The 16,669-nt window shown below is 45.7% G+C and overlaps 1 protein-coding gene across 2 annotated transcripts in view; it reads right to left on the bottom strand.

Annotated features, from left to right (window-relative positions):
- LRRC38 (leucine rich repeat containing 38) overlaps positions 1 to 16,669 on the bottom strand; it is an 87,613-nt gene that overhangs the window by 23,919 nt on the left and 47,025 nt on the right. Inside the window, exon 1 of one of the 2 annotated variants that reach the window (XM_082230517.1) lies at positions 6,891 to 8,644. The exons of the other annotated variant lie outside the window; for it this stretch is intronic. Within the exon in view, the coding sequence (XP_082086643.1) occupies positions 6,891 to 7,518 (628 nt within the window). The 5' untranslated portion in view covers positions 7,519 to 8,644. Of the gene's footprint in view, positions 1 to 6,890; positions 8,645 to 16,669 lie in introns of those variants that run through there. 2 annotated transcript variants of the gene reach the window in all.

Below are 16,669 nucleotides of genomic sequence, written 5' to 3'. Positions count from 1 at the left end.
CAAACGCAACCCACATCTGCACGTCTGCACATGCACGGGTTGTGATTTGCTGCTTCCGTGCATGTGCATGACGTCATTTTGAGCATCTGCGCATGTGCAAGCGGCGAAACCCGGAAGTAACGCGCTCCGTTACTTCCTGGTCGCTGCGGAGTGCAACCCGAAAATGCTTAACCCGAAGCGTATTCATCCCAAAATACTGTATCTGTATTTTGGAGGGCACATTTACCCTAGTAAATAAATGCAGCTTGTAGAGGATAATGGGTGTATCTACATTCAAACGTTAAACGTTCTTTTTACATTTAAAAGTAAGAGGCTAGGGCACCATCACCAAAAGGAAACATCAAATATTATTTTGAGTGGGGGCGAATAATAATAATAATACTAATAATTAATTATTTATACCCCACCCATCTGGTTGAGTTCTCGCAGCCACTCTGGGCGGTTCCCAATCGAGTATTGAAAACAGTACAGCATTAAATATTAAAAACTTCCCAAAACAGGGCTGCCTTCAGATGTCTTTTAAAAATAGGATAGTTGCTTATTTCCTTTACATCTGATGGGAGGGCGTTCTCATATATATATATGGGCGTTCTCTCATATATATGAGAGATCCATTATTTTTATAACACTGCCAATGGTCTGGAAAGGCATTTGGGTTGAAATCTTATTCATTATCATTATCCTCTGAAGCGGTTAACACATATTTATGGTTCTGAACCTGGCTGGATAAATCCCACTCACAGCTGAATCCTGGTTGGGAATTCGGACTAAACCAAAACATGATTCCCTGGTTCTGGTTCTGTGTTGGGCTGGGGAGTCAATGCATCCCTGCAGGGGGCGGGGAGCCACCTAGTGTGAACTTCTGTGCAAGGATAACAGCATTTTCCTCTACAGAGCATTGCTTCCCAGCAAACACACAGTTACGACTCCCTGGTTCCGTATGAAGACTATTGGAAGGCACCCCAGCTCCGGGGCTGGGGGGGGGCAGGAAATCCCATATTAAAACACAATCGAACTAGACCAGATTGCTGGCATTTTTAGTCCTGCCAGACATCCTGCCATCAGCTGCTGTTCTTCTTTGGGGAACTGAGCACACAGAGGAGCAAATGGTTTCACACTGGAATGGATCTGCAACCCCATTCAAAACATATTCCAAGAAGTCTTTAAAAAAAAAAAAAGTGTTAGCATCCAGCCAAGGAACCATAATAATCTTATCCCCAAGTGGAATTAAGCTTAGGTATATGTAACTACATTTGCTGTGTCCTTGAAATACCCTCAAACTCGTCCTTTTTTATTCTCAAAATTCAGATTGGGAGATCCTCATGGCAGAGTATCAAGGGAATACTTATTCCAGAGAGAATCCAATGTTCTTTCTGAGAGGAGAAAGGCAATTGGGGTTCCTTCTTTCTGGTGGCATAAGAAAAGACCTGCTGCAGGATCAGGCCAGAGGCCTGTCTAGTCCAATATCCTGTTCTCACAGTGGCCAAACTAGATGCACCATTGGAAAGCCCACAGGTCACCACACAAACTTCCTAAGAGCTATTTCCTTGATAAAGAGGAGCTGTGAACATTTAGAAAACGGAACAACACCTTGGTGTGTTGGTGTGTGTCTGCCGTTTTCAAATACAAGAAGGAACAAAACGTAACCGGGATGTGAATGGTTCTGGGAGTTGTTGTTATGGTGGTGGTGGTTCTGTCTGTCAAGGGTAAGAATGAGAGGAGACAGTCTGATATCTGAGGAGAGAAAATCTAGAACGAATCGAATCAAAGACAGTGCTCCAAAATATAATATTCGTTGGGCAGCAGGGCTCATTACCAATTGAGACTGCGTCATTACCAGTTGAGACTGCGTTGCTGGAATCATTTAAGCTTGGTCAGATAAACATCGTAAGGTTAGATAGATGGTTTAGGTAACACAGGGCTGGATAAAGGGGAAAGAGACGGAGTCCAACAGCACTAGATCCCATCTGGTTTGCTCTGTGGACCAAACATGCAGATTCCCAGTGGCTGGTTTTTAGGTGCATAATGCCTCTTGACAACGGAAGGCAGAGCATAGCCATCCTGGTTAGTAGTCATTCATAGCCCCGTGATCTGCGATTTACTCTGCCCTAAGCCTTCCAAGTTTAGAAAGTTGAATTGCTTCATTCAGAAGTGTCCATGTGTCTTTCTAAAAATCATTTTTGAAATGTAGACATGAGTGATGGTGCTTATGTAGCCAAATTGGTGGGTGTGGTCAGGGGGAAAAAGTGGACACAGCAGTGGCCGTAACTTATATTTTTCTAGGGTAGGCTATACATTTCAACCATATGCAAGTTGGGGGATTCCCTTCTCATACACCTCTCTTCATCCTCCATTGATAAAGAGACATTATTCCAGTACTGGGAGAGAATTCAGGCAGGCAGAAGCACTTGGGAAGGGTGTGGATGAGAGAAGTGACCTGGAATATAAATTTCATCAGCATATTTTCCTTCCTTTAAAAGGCCCCATACAGATGTCAGCCCCAGGAGATCCAGTAATTTTCTAATTTGCAAGAACCAATGAGACACTAGTGAATGCGGAAAGGCATTTCCATCATTTTCCCAGTTTCACTGAAGTCTGGAGATGAGGAGGAGGAAGTGTATCACCAAAAATACAATGATGAAAGATTGCATCTTCTGCATCAGTGGCTGCATCAGTTTCTCACTTTTCCAATTTCAATTTCATTTCTCCACATTTTCACATCAGTTTGTAATTATTATTACTTTTTAAAAAGAAGTTCTCACGAAAATTCACCAGCATTTCTGTGCAAATTTCTCCCAATATAAATCTTTTTTTTGTATGCAATTTTGTACACATTTTTGCAAAACAATTTTCCTCCGTATATTTCCACTAATATATGCATTTTATACATACACACTTTTTAATGTATTTATCTTGGAGAACTGCATTTCAAAATGCGGAGAAGTGCAAATTCCAAAAGGCAGCTGTGCTTTGGCTTCAATCTTGCTTTAAGAAGTGTGGTAAGTTCACCTTTAAATGTGAACTGAATTGAATTTTTCCTTGATCCCTAACCAGAAACCTCTCACAAGCCACTGTCATTCAACATCTGGGGCAGGCAGGTGACAGTGTGCCTTCCATCACATCAGTTTGGGTGGATCTACTGCAGGGAGAAGGGACGCAGGTGGCGCTGTGGGTTAAACCACAGAGCCTAGCACTTGCCGATCAGAAGGTCGGTGGTTCGAATCCCTGCAACGGGGTGAGCTCCCATTGCTCAGTCCCTGCTCCTGCCAACCTAGCAGTTCGAAAGCGTGTCAAAGTGCAATTAGATAAATAGGTACCACTCCGGCGGGAAGGTAAATGGTGTTTCCGTGCACTGCTCTGGTTCACCAGAAGCAGCTTAGTCATGCTGGCCACATGACCTGGAAGCTGTACACCGGCTCCCTCGGCCAATAAAGCGAGATGAGCGCCGCAACCCCAGAGTCAGCCACTACTGGACCTAATGGTCAGGGGTCCATTTACCTTTACTGCAGGGAGTACCAAATATTTTGGACCAGTGGCCAAAATTAGATTTTTGAGAAAGTGCTGCAGGTGGCAGTAGTGGTAGCATTACCCAAAATCGCTACCATTTGGGGGTGGTATGTTACATAGAACACATTGATTGCCACTTCTAAACAGGCAGAAAAGGAGACAGAGCCACAAAATAGTGTGGGCATGGTCATTGGTCAGTGAGGAAAAGGCATCTACATCAGCTGAACCCAGGCACACTCCTAGAGAGAAGCTCTTTGGAGCTTTCATAGGGTTGGCGTCATATCCTGGTATCCAAGAAAAAGTGGACATGGAACCCATGCATGTCCAGTGTAGGAGTCAGTCGGAACAGGAATGGGGCAAGAAGAACAAACAATCACTTGTGCATTGTAGATTTTTGAGATCTTTTGAGGAGACCTTTTGCAGGCACCATAGGAGGTGCAGTTGGCCACAGTGGGCACCATGTCAGTGACATTTAGGCTGCAATCTTATACTCACTGACTTTGAAGTGAACCCCTTCCTTGTGCCTTGTGGTCCTGATCCTGATGATCACCCAACAATGATGCAATTTAAATTTTAAAAATGAAGCCCATTTCTTGCATTCACATAATTAATGTGCCCTGTTTAGGGAAGTTTTTCATGACTGGTGCTTTAATGTATTTTTAAACTTCTGTTGGGAGCTGCCCAGAGTGGCTGGGGAAACCCAGCCAGATGGGTGGGGTAGAAATATATTATTATTATTATTATTATTATTATTATTATTATTAATGGGATTTACTTCTCAGTAGACCCGCATAGGATTGTACTGCTAAACAGGAGAAGTGTGATCTGTGAGCTTTGGTGAGTAGCATGAATTTAACAGGAGACAGGTCCCTGAGTGATTATTATACTGTTAGAAAATCTGTGGAATGCTCTCCCCAGGGAAGTCCGCCTGGTGCCTTCACTATACACCTTTAGGCGCCAGGCAAAAACATTTACAACCAGACCTTTGCCTGACTTGATCTATGTCCTATACCCTGTTTAAAGATGCTGGCTCTTTGGGTTTTTTTTTAATTGGGTTGCCAGTTTTGTTTTGATTTTATGTATTTTATATTTTATGTGAACCGTCCTGAGACCTTCGGGTATAGGGTGGAATAATAATGATAATAATAGTAATAGAAAATGAACATGGAAGTCACAGCCTGCATCATCTTCCCCAACGTGGTGCCCTCCAGATAACTCTTCTGAATGATGTTGATTGGAGTCATACCCTAACATATCTGAAAGGCACAAGGTTCAGGAAGGCTGGTCTACAATTAGCCATTGTGTGTGAGAGAGAGACAGTGTGTTTGTGTGTGTGTGTGTGTGTGTGTGTGTGTGTACGCACGCACGCACACACATACAATAGGGGCTGCACCCCTGCTTGCTCCACTCACCAACCCCTTGCCATCCCTCCACCCTTTACTCTCAGGAGCTTCCCTTTCACACCCCATGCAATTACTAAGTTTTCCTTTGCCTCTTGAGTTTATAAATCCAGCATTGTGAAAAGGCACTACAAATCCTCCAATGGGGCTGTGATGACAGACTTCACATTTTCAATGTATACAGAAATATATGCAAAGAGGGTCATTGTTTTTTCAGCGTTGAATTTTAAAAGACATCCATGAAATCCAAAGGAAAAAAATGGGGACATGGGATTCTCCTAGGGAAAAGTAGCAGGAATCAGAAACTTTCCCTACTAGAAAAAAGAATATCCCGTAGAATACTATAGAAATACTACAGTATACTATAGAAACAATTGGAGCTTATGACTTTGGGGGATTCTACCTAAAATGGAAACAGAAGCAGAAATTGCCAGCTTTCATTTAATTGTCCCTTGGAAACCAATAATGAACCCAACACCTAGTCACTTTTGTTGCTTCAAGTGTGCAGGTGATATACTATTATGTTCCCCCATTACCACTGTATTTGCATTGCATTTCCTTTGCACTGAAATGTATGGGATGGAATAACATGATGGTATAATTTACATAAGTAATTATGTAAATTACATCACAGCCGATGTTGAAATGAATGGTGCTTTTTGCGGTAAACGAACTGCAGCAGAATGGAAACAGTGCTGCATGGATGAATGCAGGGAAGAATGGAAAATGTTGCCTCCTTACATCTCTAAGGGAACCCAGCACCCATGGACCATTACAGGGGGGAATGGAGTCCATAGCCTAATTGCAGCTCTTAACATACTGAAGCGAGGAGAGTGTCTATATAGGAGCAGGTGCTTCAGGAAGGGGGGGGAGAGAGATGCAATGCTAGATGCTTTGGCAGTGCTTTGTTAAAAGCTCTCTGATGACCTCGGGGAGAGGCCGGCTTGCTGTGTCATAAGGCTTTGTCCTCCATCAGCTGATCCAAAGTGGCAGAAAGATCTGGTGTAGTTCTAGAGATGTGGAAACTGCTGAACTACACACACACGCACACACCAATTCTTACAGTTCTTTCACTGGAGCAGCAAACCTGCCTCTGATATCACTTCAGGCAAAAATGCAGTGACAAATCAAGTTATTGTTTTTCAAACTATCCACACCACTCCAATCCACTTGGAACTTCTAGTTGTCAGGAAATTGTGGTACTTGACCCAGCCTAGCAATTCAGTAGTGCACCCCCTGTTTCTATCAATTCATGGAACCCATCCCCCCACTTACACTTGTCTTGGAGAATTAATGTGCCCTTCCCTGACAAACGGGATGCAGAATTGCATATTATTATTATTATTATTATTATTATTATTATTATTATTTATTATTATTATTATTATTATTAAAAACACAGAAACTATTGAAGTGCCTCTAGACAACTTCACACGATTTGCAAAATCCATGTTATCTACAAAAGCTGGAGTTTGGGGAAGGGGGGGTCACAACGAATATGTCGCTTTTTAAACAAATAACCTAAAAGAATCTCCCCTGCTGTTCCATGCGTGAACTGAAGTAGCACAAATAAAGTGGATATTCCCAGCACATTGTCACAAACCATTCAGTATTCAGAGGGCTTATTGCATGTGGCGGCAGCGCTCCCTATTTATGTATACAACCTCCAAGAGTCTCTATTCTGCGTTATCCTATTTGACAAGGCCCCCTGTTTCCCTATGTAGTTAAAGAGCATAAGAAGCTCTCATTATTAGGAGTTCTTAATTGCATGCAGGAGGAGTCCCCCCCTCCCTCCTGCTAGTGGAGAAACTCACCATCAACCTGCCTTAGACGGCATAGATTTTGCTCTCACGGAATCAACAGACCCAAGAAAGAGACCATCTGTCCGCGAAGAACAGCCTGTACACAGACAGGAAGACAGACAAAACAAGACAAAGCTGGGTGGCAGGCAGCATGCCCCGGGAAGCTTTGGAAAAGATTTACCTTTCTGGAGCTTGGGCGCATTAGCCTCCAGCCAGCTGAAGAGGCTGGCAAAGTCACAATCGCAAAGCCAAGGGTTGCCCTCCAAGCGGATGGTCCGGAGGTTGGGCAACGCGTCAAAGGTGGCCACATTCAACGTCTGCAAGTTGTTGTCGTTCAGCTCCAGGACCTGGAGCTGCTTCAGGCTCTCAAAAGCGGCCTCGTCCACCTCGGCCAGGTTATTGTTCCCCAGGCTCAGCTTGATCAACTTCTCCGCCGACTTGAAGATGCCGGCATCCAGCTGCGTCAAGTTGTTGTAGCTCAGATCCAAGTAGACCAGTTTGCTGGAGCTGCTGAAGGTGCCGTCCTGCAGGGTGGCGATGGAGTTGTTCCTGAAGTCCAGGTAGACCAGGTCGCTGTAGAAGATGAAGAAGTCTCCTGGGATCTCCTGGATGTTGTTGTCGGCGATGAGAAGTTTCCGCACGTCCAGCGGGAACGGGCTGGGGACTCGGGGAAGCCCTTGGTCCCGGCAGTCGATGGTGTGGTAGTCCATGCAGCTACAGACGGAGGGGCAGAGGTGCCCCGAGGGTAAGAGGAGCAGGAAGAGAAAGAGCAAAGGAGGTAGGCAGCAGAGCGGGGGACATGGCCACATCGTCAGGCACAAGCCAAGTGGGGGGAAGCTCCTGCTGCTAGGAGAACGGCATTTTTCGCCGCCGCCGCTGTTCAGTAGCAGTACCCGTGCGTTGAAGAGATGGAGCGTGCGTGCGTGGCTTGGAAGTGTGTTGTTTTATCCGAGAGATCACATATCGTAGATCAGATAGCAGCAGGCTAAAGAGGAGGCGGGGAAGAGAGAGAAAGAGAGAGAGAGAGGGAGACTAGTGGAGAGGGGGGGAGATGAACGAGAGGATTTATGCAGGCAGGGGAATGAGAGTACCATCGAACGGAGGGGGGAATGAAAGGCGGCCGAGCAAACGGATGAGCCTCTTAAGGGTTCAGCACTAAAGGAAATGAGGGTTTTGCTGCCAAAAAAAGGCCTTGTCAGCAGCAACAGGGTTTCCAATAAGGGAGCGGATAATAAAAACGAGGCTGGCTGTGTCTGTCATTGAATGTATTTTTGAACACATTGGCTGACGCTGCAAAGGCAGAAGGAGGCAGAGGGCAGGGCTGGACGTGGCGTTATTGCTCCTCAGTGCTTCTTTCTCCATCTCTGTGTGTTCCACATTGAATGTAGGCTCTTGCAGGGGAGTTTTGTTAAGGGCTCCCCTTTGGAAAGGGAAAGCTGCCCCTCCCCACAAAAGCTGATCTCTCTCCCCCCATCAAGAAGGAGATGATGTAGGGCTTAACTTGTGCCTCCGTAAACGCCATGCTAGTTCACAGCAAGGCCGCTTTTATGGGGCTGTCCTTGGAGACCCTTCAGAAACCAGTGCAGGAAGTTGTGGTGATGCACCCAGTGAGAGAAGGTCACTGGGAACCACAGTGTCTGCCTATGAGTTGCTGGCAATCACAGTGGGGAGAGCTGCTATCGCTCCCAGGTCCTCTTTGTGGGCTCTGCCTTGAGACATCCAACTGACCTAATGGAGGAAGAGGGTGCTGGATCAGATAGGCCCACTTTGGCCTGATCCAGCCCCAACACTCTTCCTGTGCTCATTCATTTTTTCCCTCTTGAGGTCAGCCAAGCTTCCACTTCCATTCAGTTTCGACAGCAGATGGGGAGGGAATGTTTGTTTCACTGGCCCCAAGGGAGGTGGAAGGCTATCAGAGTGAATGGAGCAGTTGATAAAATAATGTGCAGTCAGCTGGTTTCTACCCACACTGACACACCCCTCTTCGCCCGCCATCTAGTGAAGAAAGAGGCATTATCAGAGTTCAAGGACACATTCCACCCAGGCAAAAATACCCAAGGAGTGTATGAAAGAAGAGTAGTGAGGGGCATTGCCTGGGGTGAGTCCCAGGGGCCTGATCGGGGGGTGGTGTGTCCTGTTTCACAGCTTGAAGCAAAGCGGGAAGTGCTGTCTCGCTCTGCCCCACAGACCTCCCTGCCACCGTGCCTCCAGTGTGGTGTAGTGGTTAAGAGCGGTAGTCATGTAATCTGGGGAACCGGGTTCGCGTCTCCGCTCCTCCACATGCAGCTGCTGGGTGACCTTGGGCCAGTCACACTTCTTTGAAGTCTCTCAGCCCCACTCACCTCACAGAGTGTTTGTTGTGGGGGAGGAGGGGAAAGGAGAATGTTAGCCGCTTTGAGACTCCTTAAAGGGAGTGAAAGGCGGGATATCAAATCCAAACTCTTCTTCTTCTTCTTCCTGCCACCACCCCACCTCCATGCCTCATCTCGCAAGATCTTGCCAGATATCAGTGCCAATGCCAGTGGCAGAGGCGATGGGCTGGGTGGGGCACTCATAGGGGCATGGCCTCAGGACCTATTGCTGTTTGAGGAAACTGCTTCACCCCGGCTCATGGGTGAGCTGGCTCTTGGCCAGATAGAGAGGCCTAGAAGGCCACATTTAGCCCTGGGACTGAGATTCTCTACTCTTACCTTGAAGGCCCATTCAGTTTCAGCGGCAAATTGAAACATGCATGATTCACTAGGCCTATGTGGGTGATGGGAGAATATCCTTCCTACTTTATTCTCAGATGCGAGAAGTCATTTTGTACTGGGTTTTTTATCCACTAGGTTGTGTACTTGGTATTCTCTGTTGCAGAGTATATTGTGCTGAAACCCACCCTGCAAACTTTGGGTGAAGGGCAGGATATAAATACTGCAGACAAACCCAGAGGACATTTGCAAAGCATGAGTTGACTCTCAACTCCTCTCTCGCTATTTACATACAGTATTGTTATCTACGTTTCCAAATTGCTCCTCATCTGAACTTTGCCGTGGATTTTGGAGTTCTGAATCACCTGGGGAATGGTCATAGGCCAGTGGCAGAGAATCTGCTTTGCATGCAAAAGTTTCCCAATTTCAATCCCTGGCGGCCCCAGGTAGGGCTGGGAGAGAACCCCACCTGGAACCCTGGAAAGCCACTGAATAGAAGTGTGGACAATGCTGAACTGGATGGATCCATGATCTAACTCAGCATAAGACGGCTTCCTACATTTCTGTGTTAACAGTTGCTCTCCTACTGTTCCCCATGGGAGACAAAGGTCACTCACTCTGGGCCAGCTCAGGACTTCATGGCTGCCCTGTTGATGACCATGGAGCTCCCCCAACATATCATCAACCTAACCCATGTGGCATGCCATTCTCTGGGTCTGGTTATCTCAACCAGGCCAGAAGAGGGTGATCTGAGAGTGGGGGGGATATTAACATCAGCTGCTTTTTTTCATGGTCAGATCACCTCTTGATGAGATTTAGACTTCCAGTGGCTTTTCCCTTCTGCAGAGTTTGGGAAACCTATTAGGGTGGTTCACCTATGGAGGCTAATGAGTCCAGGTGGCTTTGGGGCATATTCCAGCTAATACAACTCGTGCTCCTGTTGAAGCTCTGTTCTAACAGTAGAATACTTGGATGGACTGGGTTGTTGATACAATGACCCCTGAGCGCCCTCTCCCAATTGATAGGGACTGGCTGGCTCCTTGGTGTGCACCAGAGCTAAGGGGGATGAAAGAAGCTTGGAGATGGCTTGAAAGCAAATAGACAAACACTCCAGGTTCCCCTTTCCTGATGCAACAACCTTGCAGAGTGTAAAAGAGAAAAGGAAGCTTGTTTTCCGTCATACATGGACCAAAGGTGCCCATTCTACTTTCCCACCTGGCAAAGGTGTTGGATACAAAAAGATGAGATGTAATTAGTTTCCTGTTGGCTGTTGACATATGGTAGCAGGTAACTTCAGATGCTGGCTAAGTGCGGAGCTAAAGTTTCAAAGGGAATTAAGGTAATGGATCGTCATGGAGGGGGTGCAGCCTGGTTGCTCCACGGAAAAGTAAAACCCAAGATCCACTGATTGCAATACTTTTGCCAGGACAGTAGGTAGCTCTTCACCATTCCCTCCTGAGCAATTTTCTAGGGACCACGTGCCACTGGTGAGTGAGACCAGAGGGAAAGATGGGTGGAGCAAGGACTGAATGTAAATTTCACCTTTACAGATGCTGTGCCACTAAGTTAGCACTGAGATTCAAGACCTAGACCAGCAAATTAGGACACCCTGTTGTAAAAAGCAGGCACAATCAATTTTGCCTCCCCCCTAGTGAAGAATTACAAATGTGACAATGAATTGACTGACTACTCCACCTGTAGTTCCAGCTACTCTTTCAGAAATAATCGTTTCAGAGTGCCGTTTCCCTCCAGAGCAATTACCTTTTTTCAGGTAGTCTGCAATATTACTTTGGTCCATTATTTCAATTGTCATTGAGTTTCAGACTCAAAATGTTCTGGCCATTAATAAATTGCTTCAAGTATGCTTTTGAGGTCTACACTTGCCTTGGTTCTGAAAAACAGCTGAGATGAACTTCAAAATGTGGACAGCTGTTCATGAGAACAGATTCCTTGAAATATGCATTTTACTCACACGTTTTTTGAATGCTAAGATTCATGGCAGCAGTCATCCTTCTTTTTCTCACCCGCCACTCTGAATGTAAAGATGGGGGAGAACTTTGATTTGGGTCACATTTTGGTGCAAACTTACATATTTCACAACTTCCTGAAATGATGTACCAACAGAAACATAGCTATCCTTTGAAATTCTCAACTCTCCAGTCCAGAAAAGTGTAAAGAAATAATGTATATCAGGGGTAAACGTGCATAGAAATACACAAACTAATGAACATGACGTACAAAAAAATATATATTTTATTGGGGAAGTTTCTTGCAAAAATGTGCACATTGCAGGAAATGGGCCATAAAATGATGGCAAATATTCGTGAGGACTTCTCTTTTTTTTAAGGTAAAGTGTTGTGGAAATGTGGAGAACTGAACTAGTTTGGTTTTTTGATATTCTGCTGCACACTTCACTTGAGGTCCTGTTAGTTTGAGAATCAAGGTCAGGAGGAAGAAAAGGTAGAGTATATAAAAGGATCCCACTGTGCTCAAAGGAAGCTGCTGGGTACCAAAGCTCACTTTCAAACCTCACATTTTAAAGAATGGTATCTGGACAATTCAAGCTCCCCAGATGTCAATAACTTGGTGGACCGGGTTTAAGTTTTAACAGGAAGGAGACAAACAGACACTTGAATTTACAAGTTCTCTCGGCTCTCCTTCAGGATTCCTTGTTAATGGATGGCAAGACTTGTTATTCTATATGCTTGATTATCTTTAATGAAGCTTTCCACCAATTACCCAGAGTGGATGTGAAGCTCACTGGCCTGTAATATTCTGGATTCTCTCGCCCCCACCACCTCCATTCCCATATAACTTTAAAAAATTCATGTTATGTTAGCCACGTCAGAAACGAGTAGCATGTTTTTGCTCTGAGAGCATGCAGTCCTAACAACATAGAGCCAAAGGCCAGGGCCAGCCCAATAAATTTTGTCAACTGAGGCAAACCACAAAATTGTGTCTCTTTCTCCCCACCAGGAAAGAAGGTGTGAGTGAAGATCTATATCAGGAGCAAGGGGGAAATAAAGCAAGGAGCATGGAACTTGCCACCTGAGGCAATCACCTTACCTTGCTTCATGCGTGGGCCAGCCTTGCCGAAGGCCCATCTGGTCTAACATCCTGTTTTCACAGTGGCCAGGCAGATGAAGACATAGGAAGATTCACAGAGGACCAGGCTATCAACAGCCACTAGCCACTGCAGCTTTGTTCTACCTCCACTGCCAGAGTCATTATGCCTCTGAATACCAGTTGCTGGAAACTGAAGGTGGGCAATGTGCTGTTGTGCTTTGGTCCAACTTGTTGGCTTCCTAGAGGCATCTGGTTAGCCACAGTGAGAACAGGATTGTGGACCTGATGGGTCATTGGCCTGATCCAGCAGGCTCACCTTACCTTCTTGGGCTTGTAGCCAACTAGGTCCAACTAGTGAGTAGACCCACTGAATTTAATGGACCTATGCTAAGCACGTTCAATGGGTCTATTCCGAGTAGGACTAGCATGTGACACAACCATATATAAATCATAGGAGTCCACATGCAGCCCCTAGGAGGAAAGAGCCCCGATGGAAAGAGAAGGTCAAATCATCTCAGGAATGCCCTCTTGAATCCATGAATCCAGGAACATGGAAATCTTGGAATGCAAGGTCCGGGAGTGACCAGAGCTTGGCTGGGGGATATGCTGGGCACATCTAGTGGGGATTCTGTAGAGGGCTAGGAAGGGAATCAGCCAGAACATGCAATAAAGGTGGAGAGTGCATTAACATAACTAGAATCTAGAAATTGTAGCCGACTTAGACCTACTCAAAGTAGACCCATTTAAATTAAGGGACCTAAGTTAGTTATGCCCATTAACTTCAATGGATCTTGGACTGGCATGGGATAAAACCCCAGCTGTTCACCAAGTGAACCATTGAATCATAGGATTTTAGGGTTGGAAGGGACAAAATGGATCATCTAGTCTAACCTCCTGCAATGCAGAAATAAAGATGCCAGCTGTCTTGAAAATATGTAAGTCCTAGCTAGGCCAGAAGCAGAAGAATGCCTGCCTGCCTGCCTGCCTGGTGGGGGCAGGAGCTATTTTCTGGAACCAGGGATAATAACAGACCTGCTTCAACCTTAATTCTGCAGCCTTGGCCTGTCTTCTCCAACAAAGCTCCAGAGCCCCTGGTCCTAGCCCTCGTGAAGCCAATTCCTATCAGAAGTGCTTTTCTTAAATGTAAACCGTGACATTCATTTGTCCATAGGATGCCGGCTAAAGAGGAAACTGCTGGAAGGACTGACATTGCGGAAGCTCAAAGGACATTTTTGATGCTCTCCAACAAGCTGCTAACTTTGCAAGAAAGACGACTGTCAGTTCATATGAATCTGCACACAGCATCTCAAAAGGGCACCAGAGGCTTCAAGTCCAGGAAGTGGGTCTAACAGGTAGATCAGGGCGGGCACAGTATCCACTTCTCCGGCAGATATTGCTGACAGAGATATTGTCTTTTCCAGATTGCCAGCCCATAGCGCTGTGGCGCTCCTATGAGCGTTCTGGGCTTTTCGGCTTAGGGAAATGACACGTAAGAGGTGACACGAGAGAAGCTTATAAAATTATGCTAGGCAGGGAGAGAGTGGATGGAGAAAGGTTTTCCTCCCTCACTCATAACACTAGAATTTGTGGGCATCCAAGGAAGCTGAATTTTGGAAGTTTCAGAAGGGAGAAAAATAATAGACGTAGTTAAACTATGGAACTTGCTCCTACAGGAAGCAGTGATGGCCACCAACTTAAAGGTAAAGGTACCCCTAACCATTAGGTCCAGTCGCGGATGACTCTGGGGTTGCGGCGCTTATCTCGCTTTACTGGCCAAGGGAGCCGGCATTTGTCCACAGACTGCTTCCGGGCCATGTGGCCAGCATGACTAAGCCACTTTTGGCGAACCAGAGCAGCACACGGAAACACCATTTACCTTCCCGCTGGAGCGGTACCTATTTATCTACTTGCACTTTGATGTGCTTTTGAACTGCTAGGTGGGCAGGAGCAGGGACCGAACAATGGGAGCTCACTCCATCGCGGGGATTCAAACCACCGACCTTCTGATTGGCAAGCCCTAGACTCTGTGGTTCAGACCACAGTGCCACCCGCGCACCTGGCCACCAACTTAGATGCCTTTAAAAGAGGATTGGACAAATTCGAGGAGAGGGCTGCCAACGGCTGCTAGACATGACGGCTGGGCTCTGCCTCCACAATCAGAGGCAGTGATGCTCCTGAATGCCAGCTGCTAGAAACAACAGCTCTTGCACTCTGGTCCTGCTTGTTGGTTTCCCACAGACCTCTGGTTTGCCACTGTGAGAACAGGATGCTAGGCTAGATGGGCCATTGGCCTCATCCAGAAGAGGGCTCTTCTGGTGTCTTTATAACAGCCAGGATCCCCCTACATTCCAACTCACCGCCATCACTTAGATCCAGACGCAGATTGCCATGCTGCTATCTTACCTGGCTGGTGGGTCATTGATACTTCCCAGGAGGGAAGGAAAGGTGACAGAGATGCAAATGCACCAGGAGGAACATTGGGCAGGTTCTGCCACCACACTTGCACCACACCGCCCTCACTGCTAATTTGCCCCTCCCAATAAGCGACAACAACTCATCTTGTTGGGAAGCTTGCGGAGAGACTCCCTTCCACTCAGTGAGTCGCTTCTGCTCAGATCCGTGGGTGGATGGTGCCCAGGGCCGGATTTAGGTTTGATGAGGCCCTAAGCTACTGAAGGTAATGGGGCCCTTTATATGTCCAGCTGTCCTTTGTCAACAACAAATTGTCACTTTTTTGTGTTGAATATATGCTATATGGTAATTTATGGACCTAATAGGTATCTACAGGACGTGAGTGGCGCTGTGGTCTAAACCACTGAGCTTAGGACTTGCCGATCAGAAGGTCGGCGGTTTGAATCCCTGTGACGGGGTGAGCTCCCGTTGCTCGGTCCCTGCTCCTGACAACCTAGCAGTTCGAAAGCACCTCAAAGTGCAAGTAGATAAATAGGTACCGCTCTGGCGGGAAGGCAAACTGCGTTTCCTTTCGCTGCTCTAGTTTCACCAGAAGTGGCTTAGTCATGGTGGCCACATGACCCGGAAAAACTGTCTGTGGACAAACATTGGCTCCCTCAGCGAGTAAAGTGAGATGAGTGCCACAACCCGAGAGTCGTTCATGACTGGACTTAACTGCCAGGGGTCCTTGACCTTTATCTAAGGCCATTTTTACATGACAAAATATGCATTTTATCAAAGTAATTTTTGAACTTATATTTTGGAAATGTACATCCAGGTTTTTTTCCTTTAAATTTTTGGGGGGCCCTAAGCTACAGCTTGTTTAGCTTATACGTAAATCCAGCACTGATGGTGCCACAGGCCCCTGCATTAAAAGCATGTTGCCACTTGAGCACATTCCTTTAGTGGTATTCCATCAGCTCTCTTGAATTCTCTTTTGTTAAGACGTGAGGCAAGCCCCAGCGTCATTCCATTTTCCACATTCGTCGAAGCCTTTCCTTTTCTTCCAAGCATTCCTAAGCTGGGTTGCAATCCAAACCTTACTTACCTGGGAGTAAGGGTGGGGGAAGAAATTGTTAGCATTTTAAGGAGAAGCTACCTAATTTGCACTTCTCAAAGCAATACATGGGCTGAACATAGCCATCCTACAACATTCACACTCCTCCGAACTTTGCAATGCAGTTCTCCAACCAAAATAATGTGCACAAAAAATACATATATTAAGAGAAAGTGTGCACAATGATGAATTAACCAGTGAAAAAGCATTAGAAGATGCACTATATTAAGGAAAAATATTTGCAAAAAAATGTATGTATTAGTCAATGATTCATGCACAAATGGTTTTATTGGGAGAAATTTGCACTAAATGTTGGTGAGCTTTCATGAGGATTAAAAAACAAATAAACAGAAAATAGCTGCAGAAATGTAGAGAACGGATTTTAAGCTGGCAAACTGAGGAACTGAGAAAAGCAAAAATTGACAGATATGCCCATCCCTATCTGAGAATAAGGCCTATTGCATTCAATGAGACTTACTTCCGAGAATATGGGTTGTATTACAGCTTTAGTCCGTTTTATTTTTGCAGATTTCAATTCCTGATGGATTTTTAATGTTTTAATACCGTTCTGAGGATCAGTATTAGAGCGGTTTATAAATCCTTATGTAAAAATAAGCAAATTTGTGACATAACACTGCATCAAACCACCCAAAAAGGGTAGCTGGGCACTCTGGATTGGATTAAATTATCAGCACT

Source organism: Podarcis vaucheri (genome assembly GCF_965113315.1).
Source record: "Podarcis vaucheri genome assembly, chromosome: 7".
NCBI lineage: Eukaryota > Metazoa > Chordata > Lepidosauria > Squamata > Lacertidae > Podarcis > Podarcis vaucheri.
This window is presented reverse-complemented; position numbering and strand designations above follow the sequence as displayed.